This window comes from Anguilla rostrata, chromosome 3 (genome assembly GCF_018555375.3).
Source record: "Anguilla rostrata isolate EN2019 chromosome 3, ASM1855537v3, whole genome shotgun sequence".
Taxonomy (NCBI): Eukaryota; Metazoa; Chordata; class Actinopteri; order Anguilliformes; family Anguillidae; genus Anguilla; species Anguilla rostrata.
This window is the reverse complement of record NC_057935.1, coordinates 5,099,417-5,113,682: the sequence shown is the minus strand read 5'-3', so window position 1 is coordinate 5,113,682 and position 14,266 is coordinate 5,099,417. Positions and strand designations below refer to the sequence as shown.

General features: G+C 52.7%; 1 protein-coding gene across 1 annotated transcript in view; it reads right to left on the bottom strand.

Annotated features, from left to right (window-relative positions):
- dnah2 (dynein, axonemal, heavy chain 2) overlaps positions 1–14,266 on the bottom strand; it is a 110,076-nt gene that overhangs the window by 61,614 nt on the left and 34,196 nt on the right. Inside the window, exons 25-26 of the mRNA XM_064325217.1 lie at positions 12,345–12,501; positions 10,951–11,033 (exon numbers count right to left, since the gene is read on the bottom strand). Coding sequence (XP_064181287.1) covers positions 10,951–11,033; positions 12,345–12,501 — 240 coding nt within the window. The remainder of the gene's footprint in view (positions 1–10,950; positions 11,034–12,344; positions 12,502–14,266) is intronic.

Here is a 14,266-nt window from a genome sequence, read left to right as displayed (position 1 = left end):
CACACCACCTGCGTTACCATCACAACCACAACCACAACCACACATCACCTGCGTTACCATCACAACCACAACCACACATCACCTGTGTTACCATCACAACCACACATCACCTGCGTTACCATCACAACCACAACCACACATCACCTGCGTTACCATCACAACCACAACCACACATCACCTGCGTTACCATCACAACCACAACCACAACCACACATCACCTGGGTTACCATCACAACCACAACCACAACCACACATCACCTGTGTTACCATCACAACCACAACCACAACCACACATCACCTGGGTTACCATCACAACCACAACCACACATCACCTGTGTTACAATCACAACCACAACCACAACCACACATCACCTGGGTTACCATCACAACCACAACCACAACCACACATCACCTGTGTTACCATCACAACCACAACCACACATCACCTGACGTGCGTTCAACAGAGAAAGTGTTTGGCCTGTTTGTAACAGTCACTGCTGACAGATTTCAAATTGAAAGTTCCATTCGGTTCCTCCGCTGACTTGGATTTAATTAAGATGGACAAGACAATGAAAAGGAGCGCAATTTTCATCCGCTGACAGTTTTTTTTTTTGTTCAGGAACAAAATCATTTGTTAAAATTAATTTTATCAGTCAGTAGACAGTAGAAAATTATTTATACTTTGTTCATTTCCTATCAGTAGCCAGCTACAACCTTTTCAGACTGCTAGGGAACATTAGCAACACAGGCATGGTATCACAACCCAAGCCACATATCATCTGTTCAAATATAAGGTGGAACACATAACCACAGATCCCACAATGCCCCTTTGTTAAGCATAGACCTGTAAGACCAGAGATACCTGCTGCTCAGATATGTGCTAATTGTCTGTGGCGAATGTGAACATCCCTGTTTCTGTCCTGCGGTACTGCCTCTGGGTTGTGATGTGTTTGGATTGTCCTCCATGTACAGGGTGGTTCTCTGTGGCGTGAGCTACTCTGGGCTGCTCTGGGGCACCGGGAAGCAGAGAGGAGGGCAGCCCCACCTCTGTCCGCCACTCCAGACAACAAAAGACATACGCGCACACACGCCCGCCCACACACACACGCGCACACACACACACAGACACACGCGCACACACACACACACACACACACACACACACACACACACACACAGACACACGCGCACACACACACACACACACGCGCGCACACAAACACACACGCACACACACGCCCGCCACACACACACGCGCACGACGCCGCCACACACACACGCACACACAGACACACAGACACACGCGCACACACACACACACACGCACACACACACCCGCCCGCACACACACTCAGACCCGGGAGGGATGCGGACAAAAGGAGGCGGGCAAGGTGAGCTGCAGGGACGGCGCGGCGTGAGGGGTAACCGTGGCAACGGCTTCATGCGGCGCGGCGCGGTTGCCATGCCGACGGCGGCGCCGGCTGCCGCCGCTGCTGCCCTCGGTGGGTCCAGACGCAGCTGGCGGTCGGGCCCGACGGGCACACGTTTATGCAGCGGGCGCACAGACAGGCCGAGCCGACTCCCCCCTCTGTGTGCTGCGTGCTGGGCAGCGCCACCCCCCCACCTGCAGCCCCCCCCTCCAACATACCCCCCCCCCCATTCCCACAGCCCCCCCTCATCCGCAGCCCCCCCCCCCCAAACCTGCAAGCCCCCCTCCAGCACCCCTCCATCCCACAGCCCCCCTCCCCACCTTCCCCTCACCCGCAGCCCCCCCCCCCCTTCCCCGCTCTACTACTCTCTTCACCCCGACTGCAAACCGAGTGCTTCAGTCAGCGGTGTCGGGCTCCCGGCGTCCGTAGCACACAGCAGCACCGCCGCTGCCATTAATACCGCTAACGTATTAATAACCGCACTGAATGCAACTCATCTGGCACGGAGAAGAAAGCCGGCGTGTGAAATATCTGCTTTCTCAGGGACGCGCTACACAGACGCAGAGGGACCCGCGCGCGGACGAAGACTCTACCTCCGCTCATTTGCATATCTGGCCCTTTGTCTCCGAAGCCGGGGGGCCAGGACGGAGGGCTCGTTTGGCTCGAACAATGCCTCAAAATTAAGACAAGGCTCTCAGAGGAGAAGAGCAGGAGTTGTCATGGCAGTGAGAGGCCGTGAATACAGACCCTTTCAAGCTATCAAAGAAGAAAAAACACAGAGAGAAACCCTGAAACCCTTGAGCAAGGAGAAGTTTTTGAAAAACAGGCACTTGACCTCCAGTGCAGCTGAAATGAGAAAGAGGCACTGTGCCTGGAGCTCATTCTACCACACACTCAGAGAGCCCATGTTACACATACACACACGTATACACACACACACACACACACTCCACTCACACACACACACACTCCACACACACACACACACACACACACACACACCCTCCACTCACACACACACACACTCCACTCACACACACACACACACACACGTGCACACAAACATACACACACACAGGCATGCATGCATACACACAGGCACACACACTCTCTCATACACTAACACAAACACACACACACACAAAATCTCTTTCACACACTACTACACACATACTGTACACACACACACACACAACCACATGTAAGAATTCATATATCTGTTGGAGGGTTATTTCTTCTGTTTCTTTGCTACAACTGCACAAGGCAATCTTGGAAATAGTACAATCATTAACTCAGCAGAAGGCTCCCGCTAAATAAATGACAATACCCACTTTCAACCACTAGATGGCAAAATGGTAGAAAAGCAAGTTCTTTAGAGAGAAGTTCTTGTAAAAAAAACAATGTTGAACAAAACAGTTCAATAGACTCTACGCAATCACAGAAAATGACATGACTCATCATTGAACAGAGGGAGGCAGGGATCTCAAGCTCACCACTGAAAAGAAAGTCTCCCTATCATCCTGCATGAGTAGTGTGTGTGTGTGTGGGCGTGCGTGTGCGTGTGTGTGGGCGTGCTTGCGTGTGTGTGTGGGCGTGCGCGTGTGTGTCCATAGAAGTGTGTGTAGAAGTGCGTGTGTATAAGTGTGTGTGTGTGTATAGGTGTGTGTGTATATAAGTGAAGTGTACAGGTGTGTGTGTACAAGTGAATGTATAGGTGTGTGTATAAGTGAGCTTTTAGGTATGCGTATAGGTGTGTGTGTATATAAGTGAGTGTACTGGTGTGTGTGTACAAGTGAATGTATAGGTGTGTGTATAAGTGAGTATACAGGTGTGTATAGGTGTGTGTGTATATAAGTGAGTGTACAGGTGTGTGTGTATAAGTGAGTGTACAGGTGTGTATAGGTGTGTGTGTAAAAGTGAGTGTACAGGTGTGTGTGTGTGTGCGAGAGTTTCACGGACCCCTCCTCCCCCACGTTACGCAGAGCTGTAATATCAAAATGAAATCAGACCCGTCGTTTGTGCTCCCCCATGTTCACCGCAGGCCAGCGGGCGGCTGCAGCCCTCTCCCCGAATCAGCCAGGATGGTTCTGGACACTAATTGAATTGGGCTGGAGGTCTCTCTCTAATGGGCAGCAGATGGCCTGGGCATTCTCCTGCTCCGTGGCCTCGAACCCGCGCGCGTGAACGTGAGCCCGGCGAGGACAGCGCCCACTAGGTGGCAGTGCTGCACCGCAGGCTAGTCCTGCGTGCGCACAGTACGACGCCAGCTTTACGTGCTAAAAGGAAATAATAAAGACACAAATCAATAGCAATGATAACAAGACCGGCTCAGCCGGGGTCAAACCCTCTGTTTCGGGTCTGAGCGGTATATGAGAGGGAACACACTTATAATCTACGCTTGACAACCACGGAAAACGTGAGTGTGAGTGAGTGTAAGTGTGGTAGTGTGCGTGAGTGTTAGTGAGTGTGGTCGTGTGCGTGAGTGTTAGTGTGTGTGGTAGTGTGTCTGTGTGTATCTGCGTGTGGTACTGTGTGTGTGGTAGTGTATCTGTGTGTTAGTGAGTGTGGTAGTGTGTGTGTGTGTGTGTGTGTTAGTGAGTGTGGTAGTGTGTGTGTGTGTTAGTATGTGTGGTAGTGTGTCTGTGTGTATCTGAGTGTGGTAGTGTGTGTGTGGTAGTGTATCTGTGTGTGGTAGTGTGTGTGTGTGTTAGTCAGTGTGAGTGTGCATCTGTGTGTTAGTGAGTGTGGTAGTGTGTGTGTGGTAGTGTGTGTGTGTGGTAGTGTATCTGTGTGTGGTAGTGTGAGTGTGGTAGTGTATCTGTGTGTATCTGAGTGTGGTAGTGTGTGTGTGGTAGTGTATCTGTGTGTGGTAGTGTATCTGTGTGTTAGTGAGTGTGGTAGTGTGTGTGTGTGTGTAGTGAGTGTGGTAGTGGTGTGTGTTAGTGAGTGTGGTAGTGTGTGTGTGGTAGTGTATCTGTGTGTGGTAGTGTGTGTGTGGTAGTGTATCTGTGTGTTAGTGAGTGTGGTAGTGTGTGTGTGGTAGTGTATCTGTGTGTGGTAGTGTGTGTGTGGTAGTGTATCTGTGTGTTAGTGTGTGTGGTAGTGTATCTGTGTGTGGTAGTGTGTGTGTGGTAGTGTATCTGTGTGTTAGTGAGTGTGGTAGTGTGTGTGTGTGGTAGTGTATCTGTGTGCGTGAGTGAGTGTGGTAGTGTATCTGTGCGTGGTAGTGTGTGTGTGGTAGTGTATCTGTGTGCGTGAGTGAGTGTGGTAGTGTATCTGTGTGTGGTAGTGTGTGTGGTAGTGTATCTGTGTGCGTGAGTGAGCGTGGTAGTGTATCTGTGTGTGGTAGTGTGTGTGTGGTAGTGTATCTGTGTGTTAGTGTGTGTGGTAGTGTGTGTGTGTGGTAGTGTATCTGTGTGTTAGTGTGTGTGGTAGTGTGTGTGTGTGGTAGTGTGTTGTGTGTGTGGGATCTGTGTGGTGAGTGTGGTGTGGTAGTGTATCTGTGTGTTAGTGTGTGTGGTAGTGTATCTGTTGTGTTGTGGTGTGTGTGGTAGTGTATCTGTGTGTGTGTGTGGTGTGTGTGTGTGTGGTAGTGTATCTGTGTGGTAGTGTGGTGTGTAGTGTTGTGTGTGTGTTTGTGTGTGTAGTGTGTGTGTGTGGTAGTGTGTGTGTGGTAGTGTATCTGTGTGTTAGTGAGTGTGGTAGAGTGTGTGTGGTAGTGTATCTGTGTGTTAGTGAGTGTGGTAGTGTGTGTGTGGTAGTGTATCTGTGTGTTAGTGAGTGTGGTAGTGTGTGGTAGTGTATCTGTGTGTGGTAGTGTGTGTGTGTATGTATGGTGGTAGTGTGTGTGTATGTGTGTGTGTGTGGTAGTGGTGTGTGGTAGTTGTGTGTGTGTGGTAGTGTTGTGTGGTAGTATTGTGTGTGTGGTTAGTGTATTGTGTGTTGGTAGTGTGTGTGGTAGTGTATCTGTGTGTGGTAGTGTGTGTGGTAGTGTATCTGTGTGTTAGTGTGTGTGGTAGTGTGTGTGTGGTAGTGTGTGTGTGGTAGTGTATCTGTGTGGTAGTGTGTGTGGTAGTGTATCTGTGTGTTAGTGTGTGTGGTAGTGTGTGTGTGTGGTAGTGTGTGTGTGGTAGTGTATCTGTGTGCTAATGAGTGTGGTAGTGTGTGTGTGGTAGTGTATCTGTGTGTTAGTGTGTGTGGTAGTGTATCTGTGTGTTAGTGTGTGTGGTAGTGTGTGTGTGGTAGTGTATCTGTGTGCGAGTGCTGCCCTTTCCCCGGCGGGCGGACGGGAGAGATGAATGGGGGAGAGGCGCTGGGAGGTAATTACAGGTGATTTGGTGCGCTGCCACACACAGCATGTCCGGCATCTCTCTCTCATTGCTGTGACTGTTCACAGAAGGATCCTCCTCCACAGGGCCAATTACAGGCAAAGATGCGGCGACCGGGTGCCGCTTCCTCCGAGGGCCACGGGTTCGCCGGCGCGGTTATTACACAGTCTATTTGGCCCCGATCCGATCAAGCCCCTCGGTTATCTTCCTCCCCTCTCCCGCCGAGCGACTTATTTCTTTCTTCTGAAGCTGACTTATCTCAGCCCCGCTGGCGTGGGGGGGGGGGGGGCGGAGGGGAAAGGCTAGCGGTCGTGACGCGGCGCTGTAGCCGCTGATTGATTTAGCGTCGCCCCCCCCTCACCCTCCCCCTAATGTGGCCCAATCGCCAACGTTTAAAACGCTAACCATTTAGCGCCATGCGCGGTATATATACAGCAAAGGCTCTCTGCTGCAAACTGGGGGGGAGTTACAGAGGTTTTTATTTTTTTTCAATTCAACTGACTCAATTCAGGGGGGCCACACTATTGCCAACAGCTATATGTCAGCCAATCATAATGCGCTATAGGGGTGGCCAATCAAATTCCAAATTCCCACTGGACACGCCCCCGGCTGCAGAAGATGGGAAATGTAGTTCTCTCTAGAGTGCTCGTGAAGACGAGGAGAAAAGGAGGCAAAAAAAAAAAAATCAAACAAACAGAAACGCGAAGCTGGCGCCGGTGAGGAGCGAGGAGGCCTGGATTCAGCGTGAACGCTGTCAGGAGGAGGGAGCGCATCCTCGGCCGAAAAACAGGGATTTGACGTTTCTATAAATAGGCAGGTAAAAAAAAAAAGGGAGCTTTTTTTAAGCGGAATGTGGTGGGCGGCGAGGCGACGGCCGAGAGCGGGTGGGCGGGAGCTGACGCGCCCGTCACAGCAGGAGGAAGAGGAGGGCTGACGGGCGGACGAAGGTGGCGGCGCTTCTGTACCTGACGGGCGTCGCCCTCCGGAACCGCTCCTACGCTTGCACTTCCTTTGGTTTTTTTGGTTAATCAAACGCAACCGTTTCAGGGTGCCTACGTAGTAATAATAAGAATAATAGTAATATTTATTTATATATAAAGACAATAACAAACTTTTCATGATCAGAGACACCTTGAAAGCCCAGTCTTTCAAAGATATCAATTTTAAACAAAAATACAGATTTACTGAAATACATGAATTTTGATAACCACAAATACACCAAAATTATAAAAAAGTTTATAAAAAATTTTTTTCAGGAAACCTTTGGAAGCCAAAGCCTTTAAGAGCATTTTGCAAATTATCTGAATAAAAAAACGCGGCGCGTGAAAGTACAGTGATGATACTGGCACTATTTTACCAGCAAAAACGTTCTACACACACCATGATTTCAGCACGGAGCGCAAATTCCCGGCACAATGATGCTAGAAGGCCATGCAATTACACCGTGAATAACGACGGCGCAGATGCTGACAGACGGAGAATGACACTACGATCACGGGCCATTACAGCACAGGCAGCAATGATGCATACAGCACAGCCCTGCCATTTCCAGTGTGTAATCACACACACAACCTGTAGGACTCACACAGCGAGGCTCTGTCAGGAGGGGGTGGCGACTACTCTCCCGGTGCGTAACGGGGGACCAGGTACCCGAGTGCGTCTACTTACACATTTTACGTCTAACTTGGAGTCATTGTGCATGTACTTAGTGAGTCTGCATGCAAAATTTGGACAAGCATTTGGATTCTTTGAAAAGGGAAGAGAATTTTTGTTTTTGCTTTTTAACGACTTTCTTCATTTCCATCCGAACGCCACCGGGCCAGTTCTGCGGTGCCAGGGGAGGAAGGCCCGATTCTGCCAGGGCTCCTCGACTGTGAGTACGGCAGGCAGCGTAAGACGACCCTGGAGCCCCCTCCGGCTGTGAGGGAGGGAACCGCGGCTCTGCCCAGACCAGCGCTGCGGCAGCTTAGCGTGAAAACCTAGCCACGGGCTCGCCGGAAAGCGCAGGTACGCACCGGGCCCCGGCCGCGAGATTACCCGCGCAGGTAAGGCCTTCATAGCGCTAACTCCAGAGCGCAGTGTAACGTGCCAATTCTGCAGCGGGGAAGAAACGAGGGCAGGAGATCCCCAGACACACGAGCCGCTGCCTGCAGTGCTTTGTACTTAGTTTTGAGACGCTTTGTTTTCGCTGAGTGCAACTTAACGAAATGTGACCAACACAATGCAAATAAACACGGCCCCGTCGGAAACAGATGAAGGATCTTCCATCTCCCTGAAAATTGCTTTATTATTCTCAATTTGTCCTTTCATCTCCAAATTGGAAAAGGCAAAATGATACTGCCTTTTACTGCAATGTTAGTTATAGAGGGCTCTCTGTTCGGCATGCAGCCAACCGCCACTTTTTTTCCACTCTGGAATGATGTAGCGGCGGAAATGCACCACCCACTGAGACTCCTGGCCACAGGGGGCGCTGTAGCCCATGAGACTCCTGGCCACAGGGGGCGCTGTAGCCCATGAGACTCCTGGCCACAGGGGGAGCTGTATCCCATTATACTCCTGGCCACAGGGGGCGCTGTATCCCATTAGACTCCTGGCCACAGGGGGCGCTGTAGCCCATGAGACTCCTGGCCACAGGGGGCGCTGTAGCCCATGAGACTCCTGGCCACAGGGGGCGCTGTAGCCCATGAGACTCCTGACCACAGGGGGCGCTGTAGCCCATGAGACTCCTGGCCACAGGGGGCACTGTAGCCCAAGTAGACTCTTAAAACTTAAAAAGGATCTGCAGCACCACAATGCAGAAAATGAAAAGTTTTCTGCCATAGTGTGGCATTTAGAGAGTAAATCATCCTTCTAGATAATAAAAGTATCCATTTAAACATAATTAACGGCTTGTTATACTTCAGGAATCGCAACTGCGGCTGGACCGAAAAACCAGCCTCCAGGGGTTACAGAGGCCGGGAAGCCTTTACACCGGTGAATACATTTTACTCCTTTTCCCTACAAATTCAAACTGCTGTTTGTTGCTGCCTGTGAACCAAGGAATTCACAGATTTTAGAAAACTCATCCCTCCCTTTGATATCCTGGTACACGTGTGAACTCTCCCTCAGATGGTAAAGCCCTGAATAACTCAAGCGCAAAGACAGAGCTACAGTCAGGACTTGAACCCGCAGCTCAGACTCCCCTGTCAGGCTTTTTTTTGGGTTTTTGCTAGGCGAGTCCAGCTAAGCATTTACCCTCTGTGATATGTTCACACTAATCAGCTCCTTTCCAGGGAACTCAAAATGAAATTAAGGCTCCTCTTGGAAACACGTACAGATGATTACTGTCACGGTAAATTTTTTATTCTTTTCATAGTAAAATACCCAGGGTGCCCTAAGCTGAATAAAGGTATACCTTTTAAATTAAAAATATAAAACATTCACAAGGAGTCATTTTTTAAACCCTTTTTTTCCCTGAAATTGTTTATCATTTCATCAGCTCCTGGCTCTGGCTCTGGCTCTCCCTCTCTCCCTCTCTCTCTCTCTCTCTCATTGGCTCTCCCTCTCTTTCCCTCTTCCTTCCCCTCCACCCTGGGGGTCAACAGCAGTGACTAATGGCACTGCACTCCTTTCTACTGATGCGTACCCAATCTCATCAGGCAGATCCCCCCCATCCCATCCCTCTCTCTCTCCTTTTATTTATTTTTTGTTTACACACATATGCCTTCCGTAAAGCTAGCCCTACGATTCCAGACTCGGGGAAGCGGTTTGGCTTCGGATTAACATCCGGCCGTAAATCACCAATTAAGACTCGGGAGCACGTCGACGTTACAGCTCCGTTAGGCGGGGGGTAAAAATAACTCGATGAGCCAATCAGGGGAAAGTCGGTTAGGCCCGCCTCCTTAACGAGGGGAAATGTGCCACGCGAGGACCTCGGCCGTGAACGCGGCGCTCGGCGCGTAAGACGGTGTCATCGCTCGCTCCGCTAGTGCCGGGACGCGCGCTGTCCCGACGGGGTCCCGGAAAAGCCGAACGCTCCCGGCACACGGGAACGCACCGCTCGAGGTGATCGTTTCGGCGACGGCGGCGTGTGGGAGAGGCAGCCAGGCCGGCACGCAGCGGCGTGTGGGAGAGGCAGCCAGGCCGGCACGCGGCGGCGTGTGGGAGAGGCAGCCAGGCCGGCACGCGGCGGCGTGTGGGAGAGGCAGCCAGGCCGGCACGCGGCGGCGTGTGGGAGAGGCAGCCAGGCCGCACGAGCGCGGTGGAGAGGCAGCCAGGCCGGCACGCGGCGGCGTGTGGGAGAGAGGCAGCCAGGCCGGCACGCGGCGGCGTGTGGGAGAGGCAGCCAGGCCGGCACGCGGCCGCGGCTGAGACGGTAAACGCGGTCTGTGACAAGCCGAGAGACTAGAAGCACTCACACACTGGCAGCGAGGAGCTCGGCACTCACACACTTAACTCAGAAATAGCTTGATCTGTTTAAATCACTGTAATCTGGCTTTTACCAAGACCTGACTTGTAAATAAAGGGTTGCTGTTCCAAAAATCTTTAGAATTCTACAAAGTGGCGATGCAAGTTTCTGCACAACCCGCCCTCCAACAGTGAAGCCTCACCTCGGTGACCTCTGACCCCACCCCTGCTGCGTAAACTCACGTCCCTGACCGCTGACCTCCCTCCCGCAGTGCGAAGCCACCTCCGTGAACTCCGACCCCACCTCCTGTAGCGCAAACGACCTCCGTGACCTCCGACCCCACCTCCTGTAGTGCAAACCCACCTCCGTGAACTCCGACCCCACCTCCTGTAGCGCAAACGACCTCCGTGACCTCCGACCCCGCCTCCTGTAGTGCAAACCCACCTCAGTGACCTCCGACCCCACCTCCTGTAGTGCAAACCCACCTCTGTGACCTCCGACCCCACCTCCTGTAGTGCAAACCCACCTCAGTGACCTCCGACCCCACCTCCTGTAGTGCAAACCCACCTCAGTGACCTCCGACCCCGCCTCCTGTAGTGCAAACCCACCTCTGTGACCTCCGACCCCACCTCCTGTAGTGCAAACCCACCTCTGTGACCTCCGACCCCGCCTCCTGTAGTGCAAACCCACCTCAGTGACCTCCGACCCCGCCTCCTGTAGTGCAAACCCACCTCAGTGACCTCCGACCCCGCCTCCTGTAGTGCAAACGCACCTCGGTCCATTCCGACCCTTCCCCCCGTCTCACCTGAGCCTGTGGTGACCCTTGTCTTTGTAAGGTGCGATGTCCAGGACCGTCTCCTCCCATGCAGCTGCGATGTCCTCCAGAGACTGCAACGAAAAATAAATACGCGGATGAAGGACAAAGTCAGCCCTGCCGCAGACCTGCCCAGGAACCGCGATGCAGATCACCCTGCCGAACACCAGGGGGCAGTCTACTCAGCGCAGGTCTGCGCTCTGCTCTGGTTCATTTCCCTAATACAGCAGCGCGTTTCCATTCAGAAAGGCTGCAGGAAGCGCCTCTCGCCACACGAGCGGAGGGGGGAAAGGCCTTTTGAAGCGCGAGGGCTTTCCGACGGCCGGGCCTCGCCTCCGCTCACACAGACGGTGTGTTATTGTAACCTCGGCCGGCGGCGGGCCTCGCGGCACACGTGGGAAACGGAGGATAAATGACCGGGCGCGAGACGGGAGCCCCAGAGCCGCGTGGAGCGCGGCCGCCCGGGGACACCGGCGTCGGATCTGGAAGAAATTAAACACCGTATCGATTTCCCCTCCCGCGCGTCAGCGCTCTGGATGCAGCGGCAGGGTGAGAGCAGCCTGAGCTCAGCTTATACAAGCAGCTGCAGCGGCACGGGCACTGTAACCCTGTCAGTACTGCAGCCACGCTAACCCTGTCAGTACTGCAGCTACGCTAACCCTGTCAGTACTGCAGCCACGCTAACCCTGTCAGTACTGCAGCCACTCTAACCCTGTCAGTACTGCAGCCACTGTAACCCTGTCAGTACTGCAGCCACTGTAACCCTGTCAGTACTGCAGCCACTGTAACCCTGTCAGTACTGCAGCTACGCTAACCCTGTCAGTACTGCAGCCACTGTAACCCTGTCACTGCCACAACAGCACAGCCACTATAACCCTGTCAGTGCTGCAGCTACGCTAACCCTATCAGTACTGCAGCCACTGTAACCCTGTCAGTACCGCAGCCACTGTAACCCTGTCAGTACTGCAGCCACTGTAACCCTGTCAGTACTGCAGCCACGCTAACCCTGTCAGTACTGCAGCCACGCTAACCCTGTCAGTACTGCAGCCACTCTAACCCTGTCAGTACTGCAGCTACGCTAACCCTGTCAGTGCTGCAGCCACTGTAACCCTGTCAGTACTGCAGCCACGCTAATCCTGTCAGTACTGCAGCCACGCTAACCCTGTCAGTACTGCAGCCACTGTAACCCTGTCAGTACTGCAGCCACTGTAACCCTGTCAGTGCTACAACAGCACAGCCACTATAACCCTGTCAGTGCTGCAGCTACGCTAACCTTGCCAGTGCTGTAGCTACTTTAACCCTGTCAGTGCTGTAGCTACTTTAACTCAGTCAGTGCTGCGGCTAGTCTGCCACAGGAGAGCAGTGCAGGGAGGAGAGAGGAGCACCTGCTCGATGGACAGCTCTTTGCTGGCGGCTCCTGATATTTCGCTGATCTTCTCCGCATGGAGGTGCATACCCAGGGCCACAATCTTCTCCAGGGTGAAGTCTGAGCCGGCCTGGTCAAAGGAGTGCTGCACCTCTGCTTTTATCTGCTCCCAGTGCCTGGTAACAGCGGGGGAAGGGGGGGGAGGGAGGGAGGCGCACCTGAGTACAACAAATCTGACAATTTAAAAACCCAATCCCTCCAGAAGACCATAGCAGAGGGCACGGACCTTTGGAGAGGCCTGCTATTAGAGGGAGAAAGAGAGAGCGTCGAGCGCCTGACAAAGACAGCTGTCAGAGCACGCCGCAGACCTCTGTGCAGCAGGGTGCACCGCCATCTCAGTCCGGCTCTCTAATCCGTATCTGAGCACTGCGCTGCGCTGCGCTGCCAGGGTCTGCTTTTTATTTCTCATTTCAGAAACAAAACGGCTCTTACATCAGCAAACAAAAACATTTGTTCGAAGAACGGAATGTCCCCCCCCCCCCCTTTTTTTAATTCTGTTGCATTGCCTAGCCTATATAAAGTCTCAGTCCCTTTCCCACTGCCTGAACTCTCCTGGGCGTCTGACAGGACGGCGTATCTCCCGACTTTGTGTTTCCGTTTCAGTACACGGTACAGCCAACACGCGCATCCTTCTCTTACGTTATTTATTAGATTTATGGGGAAAAAAATCTCTGCCCGCGACGATGATGTCAAATGAATTAGCTCTCACCTCACGGGCAGACCCGATAAATATCGTTTATCACGAGTCGGTTTGCTAATGCTACCTTCGTCACGTTTCCAAGATGCAAATAAATTATAACATAATCATAATTATACGATGTAAATAAATTACGATGTATTTTGTGGCACGTACAGCTATTAAAATTTCAATTAAACGCTGACAATAAGTTAGGTGAGCTAGCTACAACGATACCAAGTCCTTTCATTATCCAGAGATTTTACGCATGCGTTCAGTACTGTCCGTTAGCTAGTTAGTAAGCCACTGCGCCTTGAGCTCTGGAGCTAGCTTCGATGTGTTAGCACACTGTGAATAAGTTGCTAAAGAGCACAGCATCCTGCCTACACTTAGTCTGGAAGAATGTAACCCAGTCACAGAACGGCAGCCCGGTACAGAAACCGGGCTCAGCCTGTTAAGGCCCAGTTCTGGTGCAGGGATGGACCTGCCCTGATTTTGGGAGGTGCATCATCATCCGCAGTGTTCCACAAAGAAGGTGGGGGGGGGGTTTAAGAAAGGGGAATGTCCCTTTGGACACCAGCAACCCCCTCCAGTCTATTTTGTGGCTCATGGTTGGTATGCAGAAGTTGCCCGTGAAGTGCCCTCTCTGGGGACTCGATGTTTGCAGGCACTCAGCCGGAGGGCAGTGGGGTGAAAAGGACACCACACACACACGCGCACACACACACACACACACACACACACACACACACACACACACACACACACACACACACGCCTGAAAAAAACACTCCCTCTCCTGAACTTACAGAGGGGGGGCGAGCGGGGACGAGCTGCGCTCACGGATGCCACTGAGCAGCCCAAACCGTGAGAAAATAAATAAACAGACGGATAAACACATGAAAGAATAAACAGGCGACGTTTCGTCAGATTCCAGCGGCAGGGGCGTTCCCCGACGCCGAGCGCGCGGGGCGGGCGGCGGGACCGCTGAGGAGCTCATCGCCGAGGCGCGGCTGTTCCTCGGCGAAGCCCAAATTAATCTGGGCGCCGACGGCACCGCGGGCCTGCCGGCCCAAAAGTCAAGGTTAGGCGTATAAATAGCGATTCGGCTCCTTCCCCCGAACAGCGCGAGCCGCTGTTCTCTGATCCCCGGCGTGCGGATGGAGACGGAGACGGGCTGCTGTTTGGGGGTGGGGGGGGGGGCC